Source organism: Heterodontus francisci, chromosome 25, assembly GCF_036365525.1.
Source record: "Heterodontus francisci isolate sHetFra1 chromosome 25, sHetFra1.hap1, whole genome shotgun sequence".
In the NCBI taxonomy this organism is placed as follows: Eukaryota; Metazoa; Chordata; class Chondrichthyes; order Heterodontiformes; family Heterodontidae; genus Heterodontus; species Heterodontus francisci.
This window is the reverse complement of record NC_090395.1, coordinates 61,406,986-61,430,844: the sequence shown is the minus strand read 5'-3', so window position 1 is coordinate 61,430,844 and position 23,859 is coordinate 61,406,986. Positions and strand designations below refer to the sequence as shown.

At 41.7% G+C, this 23,859-nt stretch overlaps 1 protein-coding gene across 2 annotated transcripts; it reads right to left on the bottom strand.

Annotated features, from left to right (window-relative positions):
• Positions 1 to 708: 708 nt before the first annotated feature.
• On the bottom strand, positions 709 to 20,312 carry prelp (proline/arginine-rich end leucine-rich repeat protein). Of its 2 annotated transcripts, XM_068057308.1 has the most exons (4): positions 19,816 to 20,312; positions 5,951 to 7,011; positions 3,932 to 4,120; positions 709 to 3,786 (listed from the first exon to the last, which is right to left on the bottom strand). In XM_068057308.1, exons 2-3 carry the CDS (start codon positions 6,990 to 6,992, stop codon positions 3,945 to 3,947), a joined length of 1,218 nt encoding a protein of 405 aa, XP_067913409.1. In that variant the 5' UTR covers positions 6,993 to 7,011; positions 19,816 to 20,312; the 3' UTR covers positions 709 to 3,786; positions 3,932 to 3,944. The 2 variants fall into 2 exon arrangements, with proteins under 2 accessions (XP_067913409.1, XP_067913408.1); XM_068057307.1 differs by having other exon boundaries at positions 709 to 4,120; positions 19,816 to 20,311.
• Positions 20,313 to 23,859: the final 3,547 nt, after the last annotated feature.

The following is a 23,859-nucleotide window of genomic DNA, read 5'->3' as shown; positions in this document are numbered from 1 at the left end:
CAATGGTTGAGGGATGAATATTGACCAGCACGTTGGGAGAACTGCGCTACTCTTTGTTGAATAGTGTTATGACATCTCTCACATTTACCTGAACTGACATTTTGTGCTCAAGTACCTTCTACAAGACTGGTGAAAGATGAATTTGACGGAACATGTCCTTTTTTATATCTAGCAATTCCTATATTCCTACAAGAATACAAACATGATGACGTGTATAAAGGAGAATTTTGTATTAGTAAAAACCCAATAGCCCTATGGAAAAAAATCTTATAATAGTTAGAATCTATTCTGCAGAAACATATTAAATTTTTTACAAGCCAGTAAGAATTCTCTAGGATGTACAATATACTTATTGGATTGTGCATGATTTATCTATTGGCCTTTACTAGATTTTGTATGAGATGTTTTGTTAAAGATAATTGATCCAATGACTGAGATGTTGTTAATACGCATAAAACAACCATTTAAAATATTGAAATGATAAGTATTGGCAGCATTCTCGTATTGCTCAGGATCCCAGCTCACCTTTCAGGTTAAAATGTAAATGCTGCAGTAAAGTTTCTTTATTACTGAGAACTGCAGTGAGATACGTTTCCTGTTCTCCTTTCCATCGGTTCCACTGCATATGTTTAAATGGCTCCAAAACTGATCTCTTTTTGATCATTTTCCACATGGACCACACAAAACAAAAAGTTTCAAAAGATCCTTTACTGCTGAAGAACTGTAATTCCATTTATTTATTTTTATTAAACGTGAAGTAAGCAATGCCTACAAGATTTGCTTTTGTGCAAGAAATGCATTAAACTGCACTGCAGTAAGTTACAGATCTCTGCAAATAAATGGATAAAACAAAGCAAATGAAAACAATTTGCATATCAATGTCTATGAGGGAGGGGCTTAAAGCTGCAATTTATTATAGTAAAATACGTTGGCTAAAATTATTGCTACAAAAATTGCTTAATAAAATTTGCATGCAAGAAATCTGTGAAAATCTTTGAAAGTCATTATATAATCAATATTTAAGAGAGAAGTTTAAAAATAATAAATCTTCAAAACCAAGATGACAATAGTAGTACTGTATCATTTTATAAAGCAAAGCACTGAGAATGGATATTTGTGAACAGAAGACTTGATGGAAATTGAACAATATTCTGACAGGCACTCTTCAGCTTCTAAAACTTTTAGTTTTTTTAGGTTAATAGTCTATGTATTTTTAATTGACTTATAGGCAAGACAGAAATATGTGACATTAAAATAAAACCTTTTCTGCTATAAAATATTGCAGCTTTAAAGACCTTTGTGATATACTAATTAGGGATGAATGGATTTCCATGTGAATTTCTTGGCATTAACATCACTAAACTCCTCACCATCAACTTCCTGGGGGTTATCATTGACCAGAAATTAAACTTGACCAACCACATAAATGCCATGGCTACCAGAGCAGGCCAAAGGCAGGGTACTTTGCAATGAATGGCTTATCTCCTAATTTCTTAAAGCCTCTAGACCACACACAAGGCACAATCAGAATTGTGATGGAATACTCTTCACTTGCCTGGATGTGTGCAGCTACAACAACACTCAAGAAGTTCAACACCATCCAGGACAAAATAATCTGCTTGATTGGAGGCCCATCCCACACTTTAAATATTTACTCTCACCATTGGCATGCTACAGTATACAATGCAGAAACTCGCTGACACTTCCTTGGCAGCACCTTCCAAACCCGTAACTTCCACCACTTAGAAGGACAAGACAGCAGGTGCATGGAAACACCACCACCTCCAAGTTCCCCCTCCAAATCACATACCATTCCAACTTGGACATATATTGCCATTCCTTCATCATTATTGGGTTTAAATCTTGAAACTCCTTTCCTAACAGAGTTTTGGAGGTACCTCCACCATATTGACTGCAGCATTTCAATAAGAAGGATTGCTACAACCTTCTCAACGGCAACTACAGCTGGGCAATAAATACTGACCTAGCTACCAATACTCAAATCTCAAGAATAAACTTTTAATAAATTGAACCAGACCAGAGTTGTGTTATGGGTGCAAGCAGAATTCAGGAACTTTGGTTGTGAGCACAATATCTAAACCAACATACATCAAACAAATGTTATTAAATTATGCATTGCTGACCGTAGAAGTTACAGGAAGATAAATATTTGCAACTAAACAAATACAGTCTCCTGTATCCTGGAAAGACACAGATCTCATGTCCCAATAATATTTCCTGAAGCGTCATACTGGATCCCTCTGATAGTGCCTCTTAGCCTAAAATGAATGCAGGGCAGCTCATTCCTGGATATGAATCATTGAAAAAATATATGCAAATAAGGAAATGTTTCCTATTTTAATTATTTTCTTTCCCTACACAATTTAGAAGTAGATTTCTCTTCTGGAATTTGCAAACTTTTGAGTTTGTGAAAAAAAAATACACAACGTGTACAAAGAGACAAGTGATACGCCCTCACTAATGGCCTGGTGATATGCCTTAGGGCATTGTGAAGGCTGAAATGTAGTTTGTGAAGATTGCACTAGGGTTAGAAAACAGTGCTTTCTGTAGGGCTTATGCTACCTCTGATCTGCCTCAGGAGGCTGACGGAAGCAACCGCATGTGGATAGACAGACTTTAAATAAATTGGAGCAATTGAGAAGAATGCAAAATAGATCCAATTTAACATGTTTGAATTACTGCAAACACTAATTTCCTCTTTCCTCTCTGGATCTCATACTAATGAATTTTGTAAGTGATAATTATCTTGTCTATTAGTTTTACATCAATGACGCCAGCTGCTGAAAAGGGAAAAAAATGATTATTTAATCATTTCAAAGTCAGCACAAATTCAACAGCCTGTGGGCTGATGACCGTCAACTGCGCATGAAATGATAAGCCTGTGTACTGAACAAAACTGCACAGTGTAAACAATTAATAATGACAAAAAACCTTTAGCAGGACAAAAGAAACCAGAAGTAGCTGCTAATGATGCATCTTTGCTTCTAAAACCTTCATTTCCTTACATTAATATTCTATGTAATTGGTAATGGATTTACAAGCAAATCAGAAGCCTGTCGACAGTCACAGCACAATCTTGTTTGGTTCAATTCACATGGAAGCCCGTTCATCCCTTAATTTTTAAATTGAAAAGTAAGGACAAATAGGCAACAAATGAAAAGAGAAAATAGGAATAGATCCTCATAGTTCCAGCAGTGATTTCCAGACCATTCTACAGCGACTTCACCACAGAAAATGGCAGTTTAGCTTCTACTAAAACAAGAAACTAGATTAGAATAACATGATGTAATAGCAAATGCATTCCTCTGGTCTGTATCACAGCAGGAACAAATACCAAGGTCGTGGTCTGAGCATAGTCTTTGTACCACAAACGCACTTAAAAAAATAATCAGACCCAACACACTCCATGATTGGAGTACTTGAGAATCAGAAAGGAGACCACCAGGAATTGCTAATGTGTTTTGTAGGTACACAATTCATAATAGTTTCAATATTTCTCCCCCCCCCCTAAATTTTAATTAACTTTTTTTTAACCTATTTTTCTTTGTCTCTTCCAGGAGATTGCATGATCTGAGGATGGGTTGCTGGTGCATGTCGGCTGAACTATGTCTAAATGCGACAGACTGAACAAATCATCTGGTCTTGTCTTTCTTTTTCATATGGTGGAGCAAAACGTTGCATAAACTATTGTTGATTTAATGCGTGTGTGGTGATTCCACGTGGTTCAGTTCAGGCCTTTCGTGGCCAAATTGAAATGATGTTATTCTGAAAAGGGAAAAAAAAACTGTTTCTGCAGTATTTTGTGTATGACCATTTAACACAATCATAGCTATAATCTGACAGAAAGATAGCTGGACTAATAGCCCCCTTTAAAAGTGGGCACTGTTTAAAGAGGGGAAAAAGAACTTGCATGGATCTAGCTTTCAAACCACTACTGCCTGCAGGAGTCTGAAACACATCATTATGTCCATTGGTATTGGGGGCACCAGTGAATTCCCATCCAGCCGTAGATATCGAAGGCGTGGTATCATATCCATGTCGTGGGCATGTAAAGCAATGTTATCGATGGGACATGGGCAGATTTCAGTTCCATTGATTTCTATGAGGGGAGAAAAAGAAAAAGTAACTTTAAGCTGTGAGATCCAAATATATATATCTGTAATATATTTTTAAAAACCATGTGCCCACATGCACTTCCTGCATCAACCTTTTGCAAAAGATCCTATGCCCATTTATAGGGTGGCAAATGTTTATGTAAACCAGTCACACTGCAATTGCATCCTTTTGCCGGTGGTGGCACTATAGCACCTCAGTTTTGTGCCCCCCTGGAACTCATTCTGTACTACAGAGAAGCATCTGCTGCAAAAAACTGTACTTCTCTGGTTACAAAATTGCTTTAAGCTTTGTGAAATTATTATATAAAAATAAGGAATTGTATGACTTTAAAATGCAGACTGAATTACGTCTGTATGCCCTGCTCAAATTTTCCTCACCCTCTGACCCCTTTTCACTTGAAGACTAATCTTGGCCTTTCTCCCTGTGTGCAATGACACAGGAGGTTGATTAATACATGAATTAATTTGCATCATTAAAAATCATTCAGATTTACATCTTCAGATATAAATTGAGGTTATTTTACAAGGTCTCCCGATTTTTTAAGTAGTACTTTAGGGTCTCAATGTAGGAGGGCTCCAATTTCAAGGTAAATATAAGATTTGTGGGACATTTTAGCAAGATATAGTGGTTTGTGGCATTATTAACTAACACTGTAGGCAGAAATGAGTTATGTTATACTTTATGGATGAAAAAGCAACCAGAACTCATGGCTTTGCTGAAAAATTGGCCAGAGTTTTACGCCTCCCAAAAGAGCGGACTGGTGGAGGTGGTGGGGGGGGGGGGGGGTGGTGGAGCGGTGCATAAAATAGAGTGGGAGGCTGGGGGGCCATTCCCGACCCGCTCCTGCCTCCGCTGCCAATTTATGCAAGGCGGCTGGAGCGAGAAATTGCCCGCCTGCCCCAGGCCAATCAAGACCCTTAAGTGGCCAATTAACCTGCCGCCACGGGGATTTTACGTTTGGCTGGTGGGCATCTGGGGCTTCACAAAACCCACCTGATAAAACTAGGTGGCCTTCTGGTGGGCTGGGGGTCCCTCCTGATTGGGCACCCTGTGCCCCACAGAGGGCCACCCCCGAAGCCCCAATCACCCCAACGCACAACATGCCCCCTTTCCCCCAACCGACCCCTCCTTGCCTTGCCAGGGCCCAGCCAATTGCCCCCGGCAAGGGGCTGAAAACATACCTCTTTTCCAGGGCCATCTGTCATCTTCCTCCAGCAGCTGGGCATGGTCCCAACAGTGGCCACCGCTCTCGGTGGCGCTGATGGCACTAAAAGCTGCCAGCTCACTGATTGACTAGTAGCTCCATTAGATGGGAATTCCTGTCTCAACGAGGTGTAAGTCCCGCCCAAGACCAATTAAGGGCCTGGGGACCGTAAAATCTCGTCTAGATCCCCAGGCCTGATGAAGGCCGGATTGCCACCGACTCTTCGGCCGGTGGATGGGATCCCCCCAGCCCACCGTAAAATCCAGCCCATTATCAGCACTCTTGTTTAATATAATTAATCAATATCAACTATAGAGAATTTAATGGTACCCATCTTTTCTATACAATCAACTCCTGATAATTCCCATCTTGCATTAAAATAATTGATTTGACAAGTAGACAGCAAGATGGTAAATTAGTGGTAAAATATTTTGAATGATCAGATAATTTGAATTAAGAGCTAAAAGGGAGTCTATTTTTCTCTCCAATGAGAAGTTGATCATCAATAGTTTAACATTAAATATCTTTGAATAAATTCTTTGTATTTCAGAATAGTTTGCTGTACTCTGTAAAAGTTCAACAATATACAAATAAGGTACGATAACTTACTTTCAATATGGTTGTGGCTGAGATACAGGTGTTCCAGCTTTGTGTTAAAGGTCGGTATAGAATTGAGTTTGTTGTTGGACAGGTGGAGATCCAGGAGAGTTGATACATTAAAAAGACCGTTAGGGATACCTTTGTCTGTCAACTGGTTGAAATTCAGCCTTAAAAATGCCAAGTGGTGTAAATTCCTGAAATAGTTATTAGGTATTTCCTTGATATGATTCTTATCTAAGAAGAGTTGGAATATATGCTGAGGTACAGTTGGAGGCATTTTCTTCAAGGAATTGTGAGCCAAATTGAGTTGCATTAGGCTTTTGAGACCTTTAAAAGTATTTTTGTTGAAGCCACTATCAGATAGCTTGTTATGGTGGAGGTCAAGCAAGGTGAGGTTCTCCATTTTGCTAAAGCTGCCTGCTGGGATTTTGCTGATTTTGTTCCTAGACAACCGAAGTTGCTCTAGGCTAGACGGAAGATTTGGGGGAACTCCATCCAACCTGTTTCTATCCATGTATAAGAAGAGAAGTTTGTTCAGAATGGTAAAAACATCCTTATCAAGTTTCTGGTTGGAAATCCTGTTGTTGTCCAAATTGACCCATCTGAGTTCAGTCGCATTCCTGAAAGCCTGTTCTGGTAGAGCTTCTATGAAGTTATTTTGAAGGTAGAGATAATGGATTCTGGATGGAATGATGGGGACCAGTCTTAGATTGCGGCTGTCACAGTAGAGTGCATTGGGGTAATCAGGAGGGCAGCGACACTCTCTTGGGCAGTCTGGGAACATTGACATTGGACCTGGGGGTAGGGGTGGTGGAAGCGTTGTAACATGATTTGGCTCTGTAGGTTCAATGACAATTGGTCTTGCCGGCTTTGGGGGTTTGGGAGGCTTGGGAGGTTTGGGAATTTTGGGAGGTTTGGGAAGTTTGGGAGGTTTGGGAAGTTTGGGAAGTTTGGGAGGTTTGGAAGGCTTGGGTTTAGGTTGACGGCGCTGACAATGGACTATTGTGGTCAGAATAAGAAAAATGGAAAGTATGTATCCGAGATGGGTCATGATCCAGTTCAACTTGTCCCTGTAAAAATAGCACAGTTGCCAATTTTTTTTTGTATCCAACACAATGATTAGATAAAAGCAGTCAAACAATAGAAACATGAACCAATAAAACAAACCTATAAGCAAACAAGAGATAAACTTAAGAAACGCAATTCTATAGGAAGATCCATGGGTAGGAAAAATAACAATCTACGCCAAGCGCCATTCAATACAAGAGCCTGATTTTTTTTTTTAATGGCTTTTCTGTAGGAAGCATTTTCTATTCCAAGCATCCAGTACAGGGTCAATCACTCCCAGTTCAGGTGTACCACAGTTGGGTGCAGAACTCCTTCTACACTGCCCCAATAATGTGCCTTAGTCCTGTTCTCAGTCTCGGTTAGTGAAGGAGTATATTGCTCAGATGTCGTGTAGCCTATCTATAGTGTCACAGGATGGGATTCTTTTTAAGCTTAGAAATTACTCTGTGATATTATAATTCGAAAACTAGTAGGCATTTATTAAATTCCTCCCTCTAGTATTTTAACAGAAGTGTTACCCTGTTGGTTTTCATTGGGATTAACAGCTATGTTAAAATGGTGGATAGAGGAACTTCATACAAATGTGTGGTCCCCTCATGCAGTAGTATTGTACATAATAACATCCAGGCTTTACTTTTAAACAGTTGAGAAGCCCTGCAAAATATGCAAAGAACAAATCAGTAATGCTGAAGAAGTGTAGGAGTACGGCACAAACATCTCACACACCTAAAAAAATATCCAGCAGAAACTGCAGCCCCAAATCCAAATTATTGGGTACTGTTCAGCAGTTGTGGCGTAATGACAGATTTTTCAGTATTGCTTTCCAAATGATCTCACTCCTTCACCAACTTAGACTGATTAATTCCTCCTGGATACGCTGAAGGGCTGTGTCCACACTGAAGGATTCCATTTCCTGCAGCTCATAGCAGTAGAATTGAATCAGTCGTGGTTAGAGGAGAAATAAGAGTATCTGGTGCATTACTTAGATCTTTCGAAACAGCTGAAGTCATTCCATGCATAGAATAAAACTGGGATTTATATTAACATGGTGCACACTATGTCATCCCTTGGCAGTGTATTGCTGGCATCTTCTGCATCCTACTGTTTTGCTGAGAACAGGCCAACAAAGGTGGAGCAACACCATAAATCAAATACTGCAGATACTGAAAATCTGAAATAAAAACAGAAAATGCTAATAACACTGTATGGCTTAGAATTATATTGGGTGGTGCCATTACCCATTGCGTGATCAGGGGAGCCAAAAAGTCCATTTCGATGGCAGCTAGTTCACCTCTAGGTGGCAGGTTATGAAGCAAATATTGTACATTTCAATACGAGAACTAACAACAGCTGAAACAAGATGTTAATGTTTGTTTTCTTGCCAGAATGATGTCAGTAGCATGTGTAGACTAGGCGGTAGAATGGCCACACCTTTTCTGCCCACTGTGGGGCTCCTGGCGCTGGGCCAAAATGGCGGGGGGATTCCTCGCCCAGCTGGAGCACCCCCCCCCCCCCCCACTCCAACTCACCCCCAGAACGATTCTACGGCATGGGGCAATTAACAGCCCGGCGCTGGGATCCCCGACCCTTTAAAGACAGGGATCCTGCCTCCAAGAGCTGCTGGCCAATCAGAGGGCTGGCAGCTCAGTAGTATCAGCAGCGCCACCAGGAGCGGTGACCATTGCCAGTACTGCAAGAGGCCTTGGGCAGCAGGCCCAGCACTGGAGCCCAGATCCAAGGTGAGTGAGGGGTGGGGGGGGGCGTCACTGAGGCTAGAGCTGTAGGCCCCCATGAGCTATGGGGGGAATGGTGGACATTTGGCACAGGGGGAGGGGGGGGGTTTCAGGTCGGTGCAGGTTTTCCTGGCAGGGGCCCTCCATGAGCCACAGATTGCCCACAGAGGAGGGCCCCCCAGCCCCCAGCCCCCAGGGAGGTCACCTCATTTTCTGTTAATAGGCTAATTAAAGGGCCTCAATTGGCCTCTGGGTGTGAAGGCTGTTGTCGGCCTATCCCGCCCCCAATATGATTGTGTTACGAGGGCAAGGTGAGAGTCCCCCGACACCCCCGCCTCCTGTTGCAATTCTATGGGCCCTCTGCCTCCAAACCTGTCTCGGGGGCCCCATAAAATTCAGTCCGTGTGTGTCTAATAGTACAGTATACCCAGACTGGCTGGCTCAACAGTGTGTTACTTGCTTCATTTCAATCAACCTTCATGGTTGGGTAGTTAGGCTAATTGGAGCCAATATTTAGACAGAAATGAACTGCACTACATTGTACTGGACTCTAACTATTATTGTCATCATTTGAAATTCTCAACATGTTCTATTGATGAATAAGTGACAACATTTGCCCTTCAACCACTCCTAAAAGAAATTATCCAGTCATTTATTTCATTGCTGTTGGTGGGAGCTTGCTGTGAATAAATTGGCTGCTGCATTTCCTACATTACAACAGTGACTACACTTGAAAAGTACTTCCTTGGCTGCAAAGCACTTTAGACATCCAGTGGTCATGAAAGGCGCTATAAAAATGCAAGTCATTCTTTATGCAATGAATTGTTACAACAATATTTTATACCTGTGATTAAAAGTTTCAATTAAATTAGACACCTAACAACATCTTGCTTTGAAAGAGCAAATCACACAGGTGAGCAGCTGAATGCTAGCTTTTCAGCCTGTTGTATTCTGCTGCTTTCTGTTCTTTATTTGCCTCAGTTGAATACTATAACCCTCCAAATCATGGTACCCTGGAATTAGCATAACATTACTTTCCCACAGTAATGTTCAGACAATAGTACCGAGGGATTTGCTTTGTAAATAACCTTCCCATCATTTGTCGGTTGTTTATCGGAATTTTGTCTTAATAGAGCTTTTCCTCAGCTGAATTAGTAGACTTGGAGGAAATTAGTAATGTTTTTGCTGTTAGCTTTTACAAGCAACTAACATAGAAATGCTGTTAAAATATATTGAATTAAATGAATGTCGTGCAACAATTAAAGTGGGGAAGTTAATTTGAAAGTTTATTATGGATAAATATTACAGGATGTGACGTGTAAAATAATGTAGTGCTTTCTTTACTATTTAACTACACTTTGGTTTACAAACACTGTGGTGAGGCACTTTGAAAAATCAATTCATTATTTATTTACACATGCATTTATTTAACATTTAAAGCCAGAATATATAATATTGCAACCCATCTTTATATATGATCCACTTTTGAACATTTATATATCTAAGTTTCAATTAAATATTTGTAATTATTAAATCTAAATTTCATAGAATTATGAAAATAAATAAATAGCATGTTAGACCACAGAAAAAGGCCATTCAACCCATTATACCTGTACTGGATCTTTGAAAGAGCTATCCAATTAGCCCCACTCTTCTGACTGCAAAAGTTTTCCCCTTGAATTTAATCACATTTGGATTAAAATGGCTGTTTAAAGGGTTTAAATTTTCTTTACAATAAAATTATTTCTAACCCGAGGCACAATTGCATTCAAAGAGAAGGGGAGGTGGGCGAGGCGGGGAGCGGGGGGTTTGGGGGAGGTGGGGGGGTGGTATCAAGGGTCAGTTCCAGAACTTGGAACAGTGGGAAGAGAAGGGCAAAAACTATGACAAATAAATGTGGGGAAGGGGAATCAAGACCCCTTCCCCATCGCCACTCTGCACCCACCGTTGGATGCGCCGGATTTTGTCTTGCCCTTGGAGATGGGAACAGAGGGGTGGGGTTGGAGGGAAGCAAAATGGCAAGGGGTGCCATTCCCAACTTTGCCCAGGCCCCTTGCCATTTTGTCCAAGGCAGGGAAGGCTGAGGATAGCCTTTCCGCCCCAAGACAATTGAGGCCCTTAAGTGGCCAATTAATGGCCACTTAAGGGTCTCTTCCCACCTCCATTCCAATTTTATGGAAGACAGAGGGGCTCGCCGCCATGTGGAGATGCTGCCAGGTAAAGCCTGACAGCCTCCTAGTAGCGTCAGTGGGGAGGAAGGCAGGTGGTTTCTCCTTTGGGGGCAATCTAGGACGCCCGGAGATTGAATGGTCCCAGTGACTCCGATCCCACTTACCTGTCCCTGGGTCTCTGATGTCCTCAGTACTGTAGGACCTCCTGCAGTACCAGCAGTGGTCGCTGCAGAGCTGCCAGCCTTCAATTAAAAGGACGGCATCCCCAATGGCAGGCAGTTAATTGTCTGGCCGCCATGAAATAGCAATGAGGGCTGAAAGAGGGCTGAGACAGGATCACAGACCACCAACCAGAATCATTTAAACCATTGAGTGCCTCCTTTTATAAAGGGGCACAAACAATAAGCTACAAGTTATAATAAAACTAATGGAAAAAATTATCAATTTGTAGTTTTGTTTCATCTATCCACTATGCACTCCAATCCCTTTGGAGCCCACCAATTTTAAATTTACTAAATCTAGACTTGTGAACTTGTTTTTACTAATTACTGTAGCATGAAAGCTGGACAGCTGCTGTCAGCATTAATTAATATACAACAGGTCATCTTTGTGCATTAATAAATGAGAGAATGGCAGAGCAATCACTCACTTATCTGCTTTACATCTACAGCTGCTGTTGATCAGTTGTGCCCACCAAACCTATTACTTGCTGTTGCCTCCAATGCTATTGAAAATACTATGATACACAAAATGAAGGATGCAGTACATGAGTGACTGTATTTTGAATGCTGTGCTGCTACCATAATGGTAGATTATGAAACAGAAAGAAAATGCAGGGGTGTCAGCTGATTCCTTCAGTTCTGCTTTTGTCTGACTACTATGTACCTCCCAAAAACCAACCAGTGTGGCTCAATGAAAGGGCGCGACATCCAGAGAGCTAGCTTCTAAAGGAAAAGAAAGAAAAATCTTGCATTTATGTAACATCTTTCACAACCTCAGGACTTCACAAAGTGCTTACAGTCAGACAGGATCACAGACCACCAACCAGAATCATTTAAACCATTGAGTGCCTCCTTTTATAAAGGGGCACAAACAATAAGCTACAAGTTATAATAAAACTAATGGAAAAAATTATCAATTTGTAGTTTTGTTTCATCTATCCACTATGCACTCCAATCCCTTTGGAGCCCACCAATTTTAAATTTACTAAATCTAGACTTGTGAACTTGTTTTTACTAATTACTGTAGCATGAAAGCTGGACAGCTGCTGTCAGCATTAATTAATATACAACAGGTCATCTTTGTGCATTAATAAATGAGAGAATGGCAGAGCAATCACTCACTTATCTGCTTTACATCTACAGCTGCTGTTGATCAGTTGTGTCCATCAAACCTATTACTTGCTGTTGCCTCCAATGCTATTGAAAATACTATGATACACAAAATGAAGGATGCAGTACATGAGTGACTGTATTTTGAATGCTGTGCTGCTACCATAATGGTAGATTATGAAACAGAAAGAAAATGCAGGGGTGTCAGCTGATTCCTTCAGTTCTGCTTTTGTCTGACTACTATGTACCTCCCAAAAACCAACCAGTGTGGCTCAATGAAAGGGCGCGACATCCAGAGAGCTAGCTTCTAAAGGAAAAGAAAGAAAAATCTTGCATTTATGTAACATCTTTCACAACCTCAGGACTTCACAAAGTGCTTACAGTCAACAAAGTACTATCTTTTAAGTGTAGTCACTCCTGTAATATAGGGACATGCCATGCCAATTTATGCTCAGCAAGGCCCCACAAACAAAAATGAGGTAATAACCAGATAATCTATTTTAGTGATGTTGGTTGAGGGACGAATATTGGCCAGGACAACCCTTGCTCTTGTTTAAAATAACACCATGGGATCGTCTACATCCACTTGAAGGAAAAAGACTTAGCATTTATTTAAAAAATAAAATATTGCTCCATTGCCAAGTTCACCATATGCCAAGCGAAATGAAGAGATGAAGACAGCTTGACATTTGAAAACTTTCCAAATCCTTTGTAAGAAGTCATCAGTTATTTTAGATGATAAAATAGGATTCAAACCGCATCATAACTGTACAGTCATCCCAAAACTTAAATCAACACTCTCGGACCCAGTCAACATTCAATGCCAAACCATTATAAAATGATTTTAGTCCATTTGCTCCATGTCCCTCAACACCAGGTCCAAAACATGACCAAAGCTCTTGGCAACACAGAGACCTCTGACAGCAGAGCTGAAATATTGGATCTGGAGCATATTAGTGCTGTCTATTTACATTGTCATGGCTTCCGAACCTTAAACTGAGACATGTTGAGGCATTTTGGATGGTAAGACTATTGAGAAAAGAAATGTTTGTGAATAATTCTATAAAAGGGCAACTTCCTATTGATTCTTTGTGTCCAATTGATCAAAACTCCTGCTTTCCAACACTAGATTGTGGTAATTTTGCCTGTCATTTCTTGAGTTGAAATTGCTTCAAACTACCCTGCAATGTAAGAGATATGCTCTGTCTACAGTAGTTGACTTTACTCCATCATACAAAATTCCAACATTCAGAAGAAAAATCCACAGTTTGTGATTGTTTGCAGGATGGACTGTAAGATCAATCAAAAAAGATGAGGGGTACGATAGTTTGTGGTTATGTTACTGTAGTAGTAATCCAGAGATCTGGACATGAGTTCAAATCCCACTGTAGCAGCCGGAGAATTTAAATTCAGTTAAGTAAATTAATCTGGAATAAAAGAACTAAAAAAGAAGTTAGTATCAGTATTGGTGACCATGGATTGTCATAAAAACCTGAATATCCCTTAGGGAAGGAAATCTGCCTTCCTTACCTGGTCTGGCCTACATGTGACTCCAGACCCACAGCAACTGTGGTTGACTTTTAACTGCCCTCTAAAATTGCCTAGCAAATCATTCAGTTGTATAGGAATGGGAAATGAGTGCTGACCTTGCCAGTGACATCCACATCCAATGAATAAAAACATTTTTTTAAATGCGGCATGGCTTCCAATCAGAATGTAGAGCATTGGACATTGTATAGCATTGTGGCAATGGAGATTGCCACAAAAAAATGTGGACTGCAATATTTGTGGAATATTCCTTTGCAGAAATGGCAAACCTTCTTAACCTCAACCCCTCTGGGTCATTGCAAACTATGGCCCGGATTTTATTCAGTCAATGGGGGTCCTGGCAGTGGGCTGGAAGCCAGTGGGGAAGACCCCGCCTCAGCTCTCCATTGGGCCCCTGTTGTTATCTTAAGCGAACAGCTAATTAAGGAACGAGCTGCCGCCTCCAGAACTGCTGGCCAATCGGAGGGTTGGCAGCTCTGCAGTACCATTAGCGCCACTGGGAGTGGTGGCCACTGCTGGTACTGCAGGAGGCCCTGCAGTACCAAAGTCTCGAGGAGACCCCGGGAGAGGTGAGTGGGGTTGGGGTTGCCGGGGGCATTCAGGGAGGCCCCGGCGATAGGGATGGGGGTGGGTTGGTGGGGGGTGGCCCTGAATTGCTCCCAAACGAGGGACCCTCCCCCCAACTCCCGACCCCGCTAGAAGGCTGCCAGGCTTTACCCCTCTGCCTTCAATAAAATTGAAGTGGAGGCAGAAATTGGCCACTTACGGGCCTCAATTGGGCTGGGGCGGGAAGGCCGCCCTCAACCTGCACCCCCCACCCCCCAGACAAAATGGCAAGGGACCTGAGCAACGTCGTGAACAGTGCCTCGGCCATTTCCGACCCCCCGGCCCCCACACCCCCCGCCACGCCACGCCCCGCCTCCGTGCCTGTCTCCAAGGGCAGAATAAAATCCTGCCCTATGAGAACCTGAACAACTGTAAAGCCATGGCACAAAGGACATAGTGCAAAGCCATTGGCTGGGCTTTTGTCACACATACACACACACATACACATATAGTGAGTGGAAAAAATTAGAAATACTGCCCTACATCTATAAATAATGGAATAAGTGAAGGGATTAAAGGTGCAGTCATGTGCATAACACAGCCTAATTAGGAAATAAGTATGCATTACCCATTAGAAAGTAATTGGCTGGAAGTTATTGGCAAAATTTGTAAATATAGTATAGCATGACATAATACTTTCCATTTTCATGTATAAGATTTTATTAACGGTGCAACGTGGTTTATAACTCATGCTGTGCATATTCTGGACGTGATGCTACTATATCATATTTCTAAACCAAAAAAGGCATTTCTACATTTAGCATTTTGCTTCTCATTTCTTTGAAAAAAACTTACATTTTAGAAAGGGTTTTATTTAAACAAGTTATATATTAACAGAAGTGTTATAAACAGGGAAGGGCTCTGGGATTTGATTCTTTTTTTCACTGTACAGGTTGATTATAACTTGCTCAAAGTTTGCCTCTTGTAAGTTACACAAATGTCCCAATTGGGAAAATAAATATGAGACCCCTTGGAGGAGGGGGTTTTCTTTTTATGATCCTTCATGGAATGTGGGCCAACATTTATTGTCCATCTCTAATTGCCCTCGAGAAGGTGGTGGTGAGGCGCTTTCTTGAGCTGCTGCTGTCCATGTGGTACAGGTACTCCCACTGTGCTGTTCGGGAGGGAGTTCCAGGATTTTGACCCAGCGATGGTGAAGGAACAGCGATGTATTTCCATGTCAGGATGGTGTGTGACTTTGAGGGGAACTTGCAGGTGGTGATGTTTCTCTTGCGTCCGTTGGTCTTGTTCTTCTAGGTGGTAGAGGTCGCAGGTTTGGAAGGTGCTGTTGAAGGAGCCTTGGCAGGTTGCCGCAGTGCATCTTGTAGATGGTACTCTCTGCTGCCACTGTGTGCTGGTGGGGGAGGGAGGGAATGCTTAATATGGTGGATATGGTGTCAAACAAGCAGGCTGCTTGTCCTGGATGGTGTTGAGCTTCTTGAGTGTTGTTGGACTGCACTCAGTCAGGCAAGTGAAGAGTATTCCATCACACTCCTGACTGGTGTCTTGTAGATGATGGAAAGGCTTTGGGAAGTCAGGAAGTAGGTTAGTCACCACAGAATACCCATCCCGTGACCTGCTCGTGCAGGCAAGGTATTTATGAGGCTGGTCCAGTTAAGTTTCTGGCCAATGGTGACCCCACCACAGGATGTCGATGGAGGGGGAATTAGATGGTAATGTCATTGAATGTCAAGGGGAGGTGGTTGGACTCTGTCTTGTTGGAGATGGTCATTACCTGTGTAAACCGTGGCGCGGAGTCAACTCCCCCTTGTCCCCTTTATTCCCTATACCCGCTTGATCCTGGCCGTCACGTGGGACTGAAGTCCTCTTAATTCAGGCTCAGGCTGGGTGTTTGGGATATCAGGTTACAAGAGAGCTACCCTCCAGCTTAATCCACAGCTACAGTTAATGGCTTAGTACAAATAGGAAGAAACTCAGTTCTTTCTTTAACTATTAATTTACTTTATTCATGTTGTTGTACAATGTAAGAATAAGGCTTAAACACTTAGTTAGACAAAAGCATGCAACTCCAACTGAGTTATACAGTTAATAACAAAACTAGCTAGAATTCATAAGCACCCACTAGGTTCCTCTGACCTTTCCCTGACCGAGTCACAGAAAACTTAAGGATAATACTCGAAAAAGGGAGAGTTAATGCTGGCCAGGTGTTCCGTTCTCTCTCTCTTCTACGTCGTCGCCGTGATGCTCACGCAGTGTCTTCCAATTCCACGATTGTTGATCTCCGGAGTTTACGCTGGCTCTTTGCCCACAAAGCTCTCTTCTTATCCTCCCTCTTATCTCTCCAAATCTGAGCTGTGTCTTTCCGGTTGGTTTAAGCCTGCTCACCTCGTTCACATCTTCTCTTAATTGGCCCAGGCCCAAAGATCCTGGTATCACACCGTGTCCAAATAAGGCCTTTTTCCTGTGATCAATCCTTTGTCTTGTCTCAAAGTAATTAGTTCAAACTGGTTTTTACCAGCACAGGCCAGTATCCAAGCTCCAGGTTACTACAGGTCAAACAATCCCAGCAGTTTGTAACTGATTCTGTATTTCTTGCAGCCCCTGGCCAACACCTGGCACTTGTGCGGCACAAATGTTACTTGTCACTTATCAGCCTCAGCCTAAATGTTGTCCAGGTCTTACTGCATGTGTACACAGGCTGCTTCATTATTTGAGTAGTTACAAGTGGTACTGAACACAACAATCATCAGTGAACATCCTCACTTCTGACTTTAAGATGGAGAAAAAGAACATTGATGAAGCAGCTGCAGATGGCTAGGCCTTGTAGACATTGTACTGCAGTGATGTTCTGGGACTGAGATGATTGGCCTCTAAAAGCTATCTCCCTTTGTGCTAGGGTTTCCCCCAATTCCCACTGACTTCAATTTTACTAGGGCTCCTTGATGTCACACTCAGTCAAATGCTGCCTTGATATCAAAGGCAGTTACTCTCACCTCACATTTGGAATTCAGCTCTTTTGTCCATGAGTTTCACACCAGATGGGTTTGACAATAGAGTGTAACTTCAGTGCGGTGTTTAACCAGGTTCACAAAATGCTTAAAGATTCATAGTTCAATTAAATGTTTAGACTGTACAAATAAATCAGTCAACATTTTTTAAACATTTAACTTCCAATTTCTGGGAGTGAAGCTCAATGCCTATATGTGATCATGCCTTCAATTACAATTCTCTCCTGCACTATAGAACAGCCAGGGAGTGTAAACAAAGTACTGTTTGGCTGGAACCCATACAGCAGCCTCAGACCACTGGCCATATGTAAGTGGTGCTCCCTGATGGTTCAGATGATAATGTCAATGTTCAATGTGGAACTGAGCCATTACAAGCTGGGAAGAACCAAGACTTGATTACTCATTCGGTGCTGAGTTAGTTTCTCTGGGTTAGGATAGTGGTGGTGACTTAGCTTCCCTTGGGGTTGGGAATTGAATCATATTGGCCAGGGTTCTGGCTTCTGGTTGTTATCCAGATACCCCTGATGGAAAGTGCAAATGTGTGCACAATTAGGCAGCAGTATTGTAACCAGCCATGATCAACTTTCTAAACTCACAACTACATTAGTAGTTCCTGCATTGTAGTCATGCATGCACTAGCGGATGTGTATCCCAGTCACATACGCACCAGTGAAAGTGTATCCCAGTCACACGCAAACGAGTGGACGTGTATCCCAGTCACATACGCACTAGCGAACGTGTATCTCAGTCACACACGAACGAGTGGCCGTGCATCCCAGTCACACACGCACTAGCAGACGTGTATACCAGTCACGTGCACTAATTGTCCTGCACCAGGTTTCAATCATGCATCCTGTGAGGGAGCGGGGGGCAGGAGATGGGGGTTTAAAAGTCCCACTCCTTTGCTGTGGAGAATAGGTTACCATAAGTTTCAGAGGACTGTGGCCTCCCGTGAGACAACTTACCAAAATAAAAACAAGAAATGCTGGAAATACTCAGCAGGTCTGGCGGCATCTGTGGAGAGAGAAGCAGAGTTAACGTTTCAGCCTTCTCACTGACCTGAAACATTAACTCTGCTTCTCTCTCCACAGATGCTGCCAGACCTGCTGAGTATTTCCAGCATTTCCTTTTTTTATTTCAGATTTCCAGCACCCACAGGATTTTGCTTTTATTTTAGACAACTTACCAAAATGTTTTTCAGTGCTTTTAGAAGGGGATTGGAGTGGAGCTGAGAGGAGATGGAGAAGCAGAAAAAAAGAAAACTGAGGGGATAAAATTGTTAAATGAAACTTTTTTTTCAAAGAATCGTAAAGGAATTCAATGAGGTCTCCTAAACTGAGAAAGGCAACAAAATCAGTGTTCCCAAAGGAACAGTCTATAAAGAAATAACATTGTTCAGTAAAGTAACCTTAACACAACAGGCTGCTGTACAGCTGAGTCTGCAGTTGTTCACAACACAAAATTAGGCTAAAACACATGTGCTATAGATTCCTTAAGTTTCGATAACTCAAACCATTTCAATTGTCTGAAGCACTGCAGAATTCTGCAGCATCCTGATTTGTTTATTTTTGTCATTTGAAGGTTCGCAAGTGCGTGGAGCCAAAGATATTCGAAAGCTTTAAGCGACACTTAGCAGCTGCAACTTACAAGTGCTAGGGAAGAATGAGTTAAGTAAGAGTATATAAGATATGCAGTTCAAATTTGAACTCAGATCCAATTGGCTTGAGTACTACTTTCAAAAGAAAAACAGGAAGACTCCTCAAAAATTAATTTACTGTAAGTATTTGACAAGGGAGAAGTGACAGAATTGAATTCATTTGTTGGGTTCTGAATAAGTTTTTTCTGGTCCGCAAAACTGTGAGCTAGCTCCTAAAGTTTGACTTAACAGAAGAAAACATGTAAACCGACCAGGCAATTTAATGTCTGTAAACACATTCAGGCGTCTTAGCTTGAATGGTGATATTCCCGAGCTTGGCCCCTGCTCAAGGCAAACGGCAAACTCATTAGTAACTAATTACAATAAATTGTTACATGAACAAATCTCCAGTTACAATAGGTTTTTCATATGGTTGGTAACACTGAATGCCAAGTTTTTAGATCCATCACAATGAAAGTTAAACTTCAGTAAGAAAAGTATCTTAACTATTATCCAAGTTTAAGCAAATGCTTAAACATAACTCTATGACAATCTATCAAACTAGAAGTAAAAATGCTTTGTTAAAAAAAACGTACACTGACAAACATGTATTTAGAGTGAAGTTGCTCTTTTGAAACATTCAAGCCCATTAAACTAAACGTCTCCAGAAATCTCTGATGTTTTCTTAATATATCCCACCAAAAATGTCAGTAACTATCATAAAACCACTAACATTTGATGCTTGGAGAGTTTTTTTGTCCTTTTAAATCAACACTGTAGAATGTTAAACTTGCAGCAAAATGTATGCTTACCACGACCCTCCAGAATCTGTCTGCTTCTTCCTAAATGCAGCCTCAACTGATAGTGCCGTATGTTTTTATTATGTTTCAGTTTGTTTCTCGTCCCTCAGACTCCATCGGCGCAACAATACATCCTTTATCTCCCAGCCAACTCCTTAAGATTGAATCCACACCCCCAAATCCTCAAGCACCAATTCCCATATTTAATAACGTTTACCTCAGTGAAATAAATGCATTCTTTCATCACTGCATTCCCCACATTCTTTCCAATATTTATGCATCATTTCACCCAGAGTCATTCTGGCAGCTACCCATGGCCCCAAGGTATCAGGGTGAGGGATACGCAATTCTGTGGAGGCTTATTAAGGGAAAGTGGAAATAGCCTCCGAGGTTTTCTTTCTGGGCAGGGAGACGTTTCAGAAGACTAACTTTCTTGAAAAGTAGGACACTCGTCAACAGAAGTTATCAAGCTATTGGGCACTTCTTCAGATTTTCTCATTGGGGACAAAACAAATAGCTTCACTTTTCTTCAGCTTTTCATTGCTTTGACACTTTGGTGTTTGGCAATAAGATTTTTTTTTGCTTTTGTACATCGGGTTCTGCCAGCATTCATTTTAATCAACATCTGGAGAAAACCAATTTACGTGCGCAAAGATCTTTGGAACACCAGACAGTGACTCAAACTGATAAGGCATTGGAATTTAGTGCCATTGTACCTAGAGGAATGTGTTTCCTGGCTCCACTAAAAAGACATAAACATTAATAATAACTGTGTGTTCACCCCTGCCTTCCCTCCAGAGTAAAGCCCTACAGTTTCACTTTTTTTTTTAAAGTGTGCATTTGGCACAGAGCAGCACTAGAAGTGAATCTGCCATATTTTTATCTGGCTTCAGAAAAAATTCAGTAACTAAAACAGGCGCCTCAGTGTAATCGCATCACTTTGATCATAATGACCACACAGGGTCCCCATCCCACCCCACTGTCAAACATCCTGATACACTGCTGCATTCATAGAAACATAGAAAAATAGGAGCAGGAGTAGGCCATTCAGCCCTTCGAGCCTGCTCTGCCATTCAATACGATCATGGCTGATCATCCAAACTCAGTAACCTATTCCCGCTTTCTCCCCATATCCCTTGATCCCATTAGCCCTAAGAACTATATCTCACACTTTCTTGAATATATTTAATGATTTGGCCTCAACTGCTTTCCTTGTTAGAGAATTCCACAGGTTCACCACACTCTGGGTGAAGAAATCTCTCCTCATCTCAGTCCTAGATGGCTTACCCCTTATCCTTAGACTGTGACCCCTGGTCCTGGACTCCCCAGCCATCGGGAACATCCTGCATCTAGTCTGTCCAGTCCTGTTAGAATTTTGTAGGGTTCTATGAGATCCCTTCTCATTCTTCTAAACTCTAGTGAATACAAGCCTAATCGACCCAATCTCTCTTCATACGTCAGTCCTGCCATCCCAGGAATCAGTCTGGTGAATCTTCGCTGCACTCCCTCCAAAGCAAGAACATCCTTCCTCAGCTAAGGGACATAATACTCCAGATGTGGTCTCACCAAGGCCTTGTATAATTGTGGCAAGACATCCTTGCTCCTGTACTCGAATCCTCTCGCTATGAAGGCCAACATACCATTTGCCTTCTTAAATGCCTGCTGCACTTGCATGCTTACTTTCAGCGACTGGTGCGCAAGGACCCTCAGGTCTCACTGCACCTCCCCCTTTCCCAATCTATCGCCAATCAGATAATAATCTGCCTTTCTGTTTTTGCCACCAAAGTGGATAACCTCACATTTATCCACATTATACTCCATCTGCCATGTATTTTCCCACTCTCTCAACCTGTCCAAATCACACTGGAGCTTCTCTGCATCCTCCTCACAGCTCACACTCCCACCCAGCTTTGTGTCGTCTGCAAACTTGGATATATTACATTTAATTCCCTCATCTATATCATTAATATATATTGTGAATAGCTGAGGTCCTAGCACTGATTCCTGCGGTACCCCACTAATCACTGCCTGCCACTCGGAAAAAGACCCGTTTATTCCTACTCTTTGTTTCCTGTCTGCCAACTAGTTCTCTATCCATGTCAGTACCTTACCTCCAATCCCATGTGCTTTAATTTTGCACGCTAATCTCTTATGTGGGACCTATCGAAAGCCTTCTGAAAGTCCAAATACATCACATCCACTGGTTCTCTCTTATCTTCACAAAGGAGGACACAAATTACCTCCCAGAAATGTCCTCCTTTGTGAAGACAGAACCCTCTACTAGTTACATCCTCAAAAATTTCCAGTAGATTTGTCAAGCATGATTTCCCTTTCGTAAATCCATGTTGACTTTGTCCGATCCTGTCATTGTTTTCCAAGTGCTCTGCTATTACATCTTTTATAATGGACTTTAGCATTTTCCCCACTACTCATGTCAGGCTAACGGTCTATAATTCCCTGTTTTCTCTCTATCTCCTTTTTTAAATAGTGGGGTTACATTAGCTATCCTCCAGTCCATTGGAACTGTTCCAGAGTCTGTAGAGTTTTGGAAAATGACCAGCAATGCATCTACTATTTCTAAGGCCACTTCCTTAAGTACTCTGGGATGTAGATTATCACGCCCTGGGGATTTATCGGTCTTCATCCCATCAATTTCCCTAACACCATTTCCCTACTAATACTGATTTCATACAGTTCCTCCTTCTCACTAGACCCTGTGTTCCCCAATATTTCTGGGAGGTAATTTGTGTCCTCCTTTGTGAAGACAGAACCAAAGTATGTATTTAATTGGTCTGCCATTTCTTTGTTCCCCATTATAAATTCCCCCATCTCTGACTGTAAGGGACCCACATTTGTCTTCATTAATCTTTTTCTCTTCACATATCTATAGAAACTTTTTCAGTCAGTTTTTTATGTTCTCTGCAAGCTTACTCTCATACTCTATTTTCCCCTTCTTAATCAATTCCTTTGTCCTCCTTTGCTGAATTCTAAACTGCTCCCAATCCTCAGGTTTTCTGCTTGTTCTGGCCATTTTATATTTCTCCTCCTTGGATCTAATACTATCCCTAATTTATTTTGTAAGCCACGGTTGAGCCACCCTTCCTGTTTTATTTTTGCGCCAGACAGGAATGAACAATTGTTGTAATTCATCCATGTGCTCTTTAAATGCTAGCCATTGCCTATCCACTGTCAACCCTTTAAGTAACGTTCCCCAATCTATCATAGCCAACCCACGCCTCATACCTTCATAGTTTCCTATATTTAGATTCTGGACCCTAGTCTCGGAATCAACTCTTTCACTCTCCATCTTAATGAAGAATTCTATCATGTTATTGTCGCTCTTCCCCAAGGGACCCCGCACAACAAGATTGTTAATTAATCCTTTCTCATTACACAATACCCAGTCTAGGAAGGAGGTGGAGAAGCGTTGTTAGTAGTGCTTGGAGTAGAATAAGGCCCCTAGCGTAATTAGTATTTTTCATTCAAAATGGTGACGGAGGGCTGACCAAAGGCACCATCTTGATTTGAAATTTATTGCAACTACAGTAGCTGTAATAGTTAGTGAATACTTAATAATGGTCTTAAATACGGATTCCTCATCTATTTTCCTTTCTTCAAGGGAGGGTCAAATTTCTTAAAAAGGGCCTGCTGTCATTGTGGGGCCAGCTGGAATAACTGGTACAGCTGTGTACAACGGTAAACCCATTTTTGTCAACTAACAGCAGATCAACCAATCATTCAATGGGTGTGTCATTGGTCTCTTCCAGTAATGTGAAACTGGTTCATTGATAATCGTTTTCCATTGACAAAGAAAAGCAGGCATGGTAATTCTCTCTGAGCCTGTTTTGTGCAACTGTTGCAGACCAATCTCACACCCGATAATTTAATCATGAGTTTTCACTTCCATACTTTGATAGGGCTCTGAACAGCCAAGCAGAGAAGCTAGGCAAATCTCCAAACTGAACACAACATTAAGCACTATGTGCAATATGGAAATAGCTTTGTCGGTTCACTAAGGTAACACCAGCTTGGTCCAGTTGGCAGCACTCTTGCCTC

Bases quoted from the DNA above. Each gene is read 5' to 3' on its own strand.
- prelp (XM_068057308.1), bottom strand. From the start codon at position 6,992: ATGACCCATCTCGGATACATACTTTCCATTTTTCTTATTCTGACCACA. The intron at 4,121-5,950 runs GTAAGTTATCGT...CTCCCCTCATAG, and splicing joins CAGCCACAACCATATTGAAA to AAATCAATGGAACTGAAATC.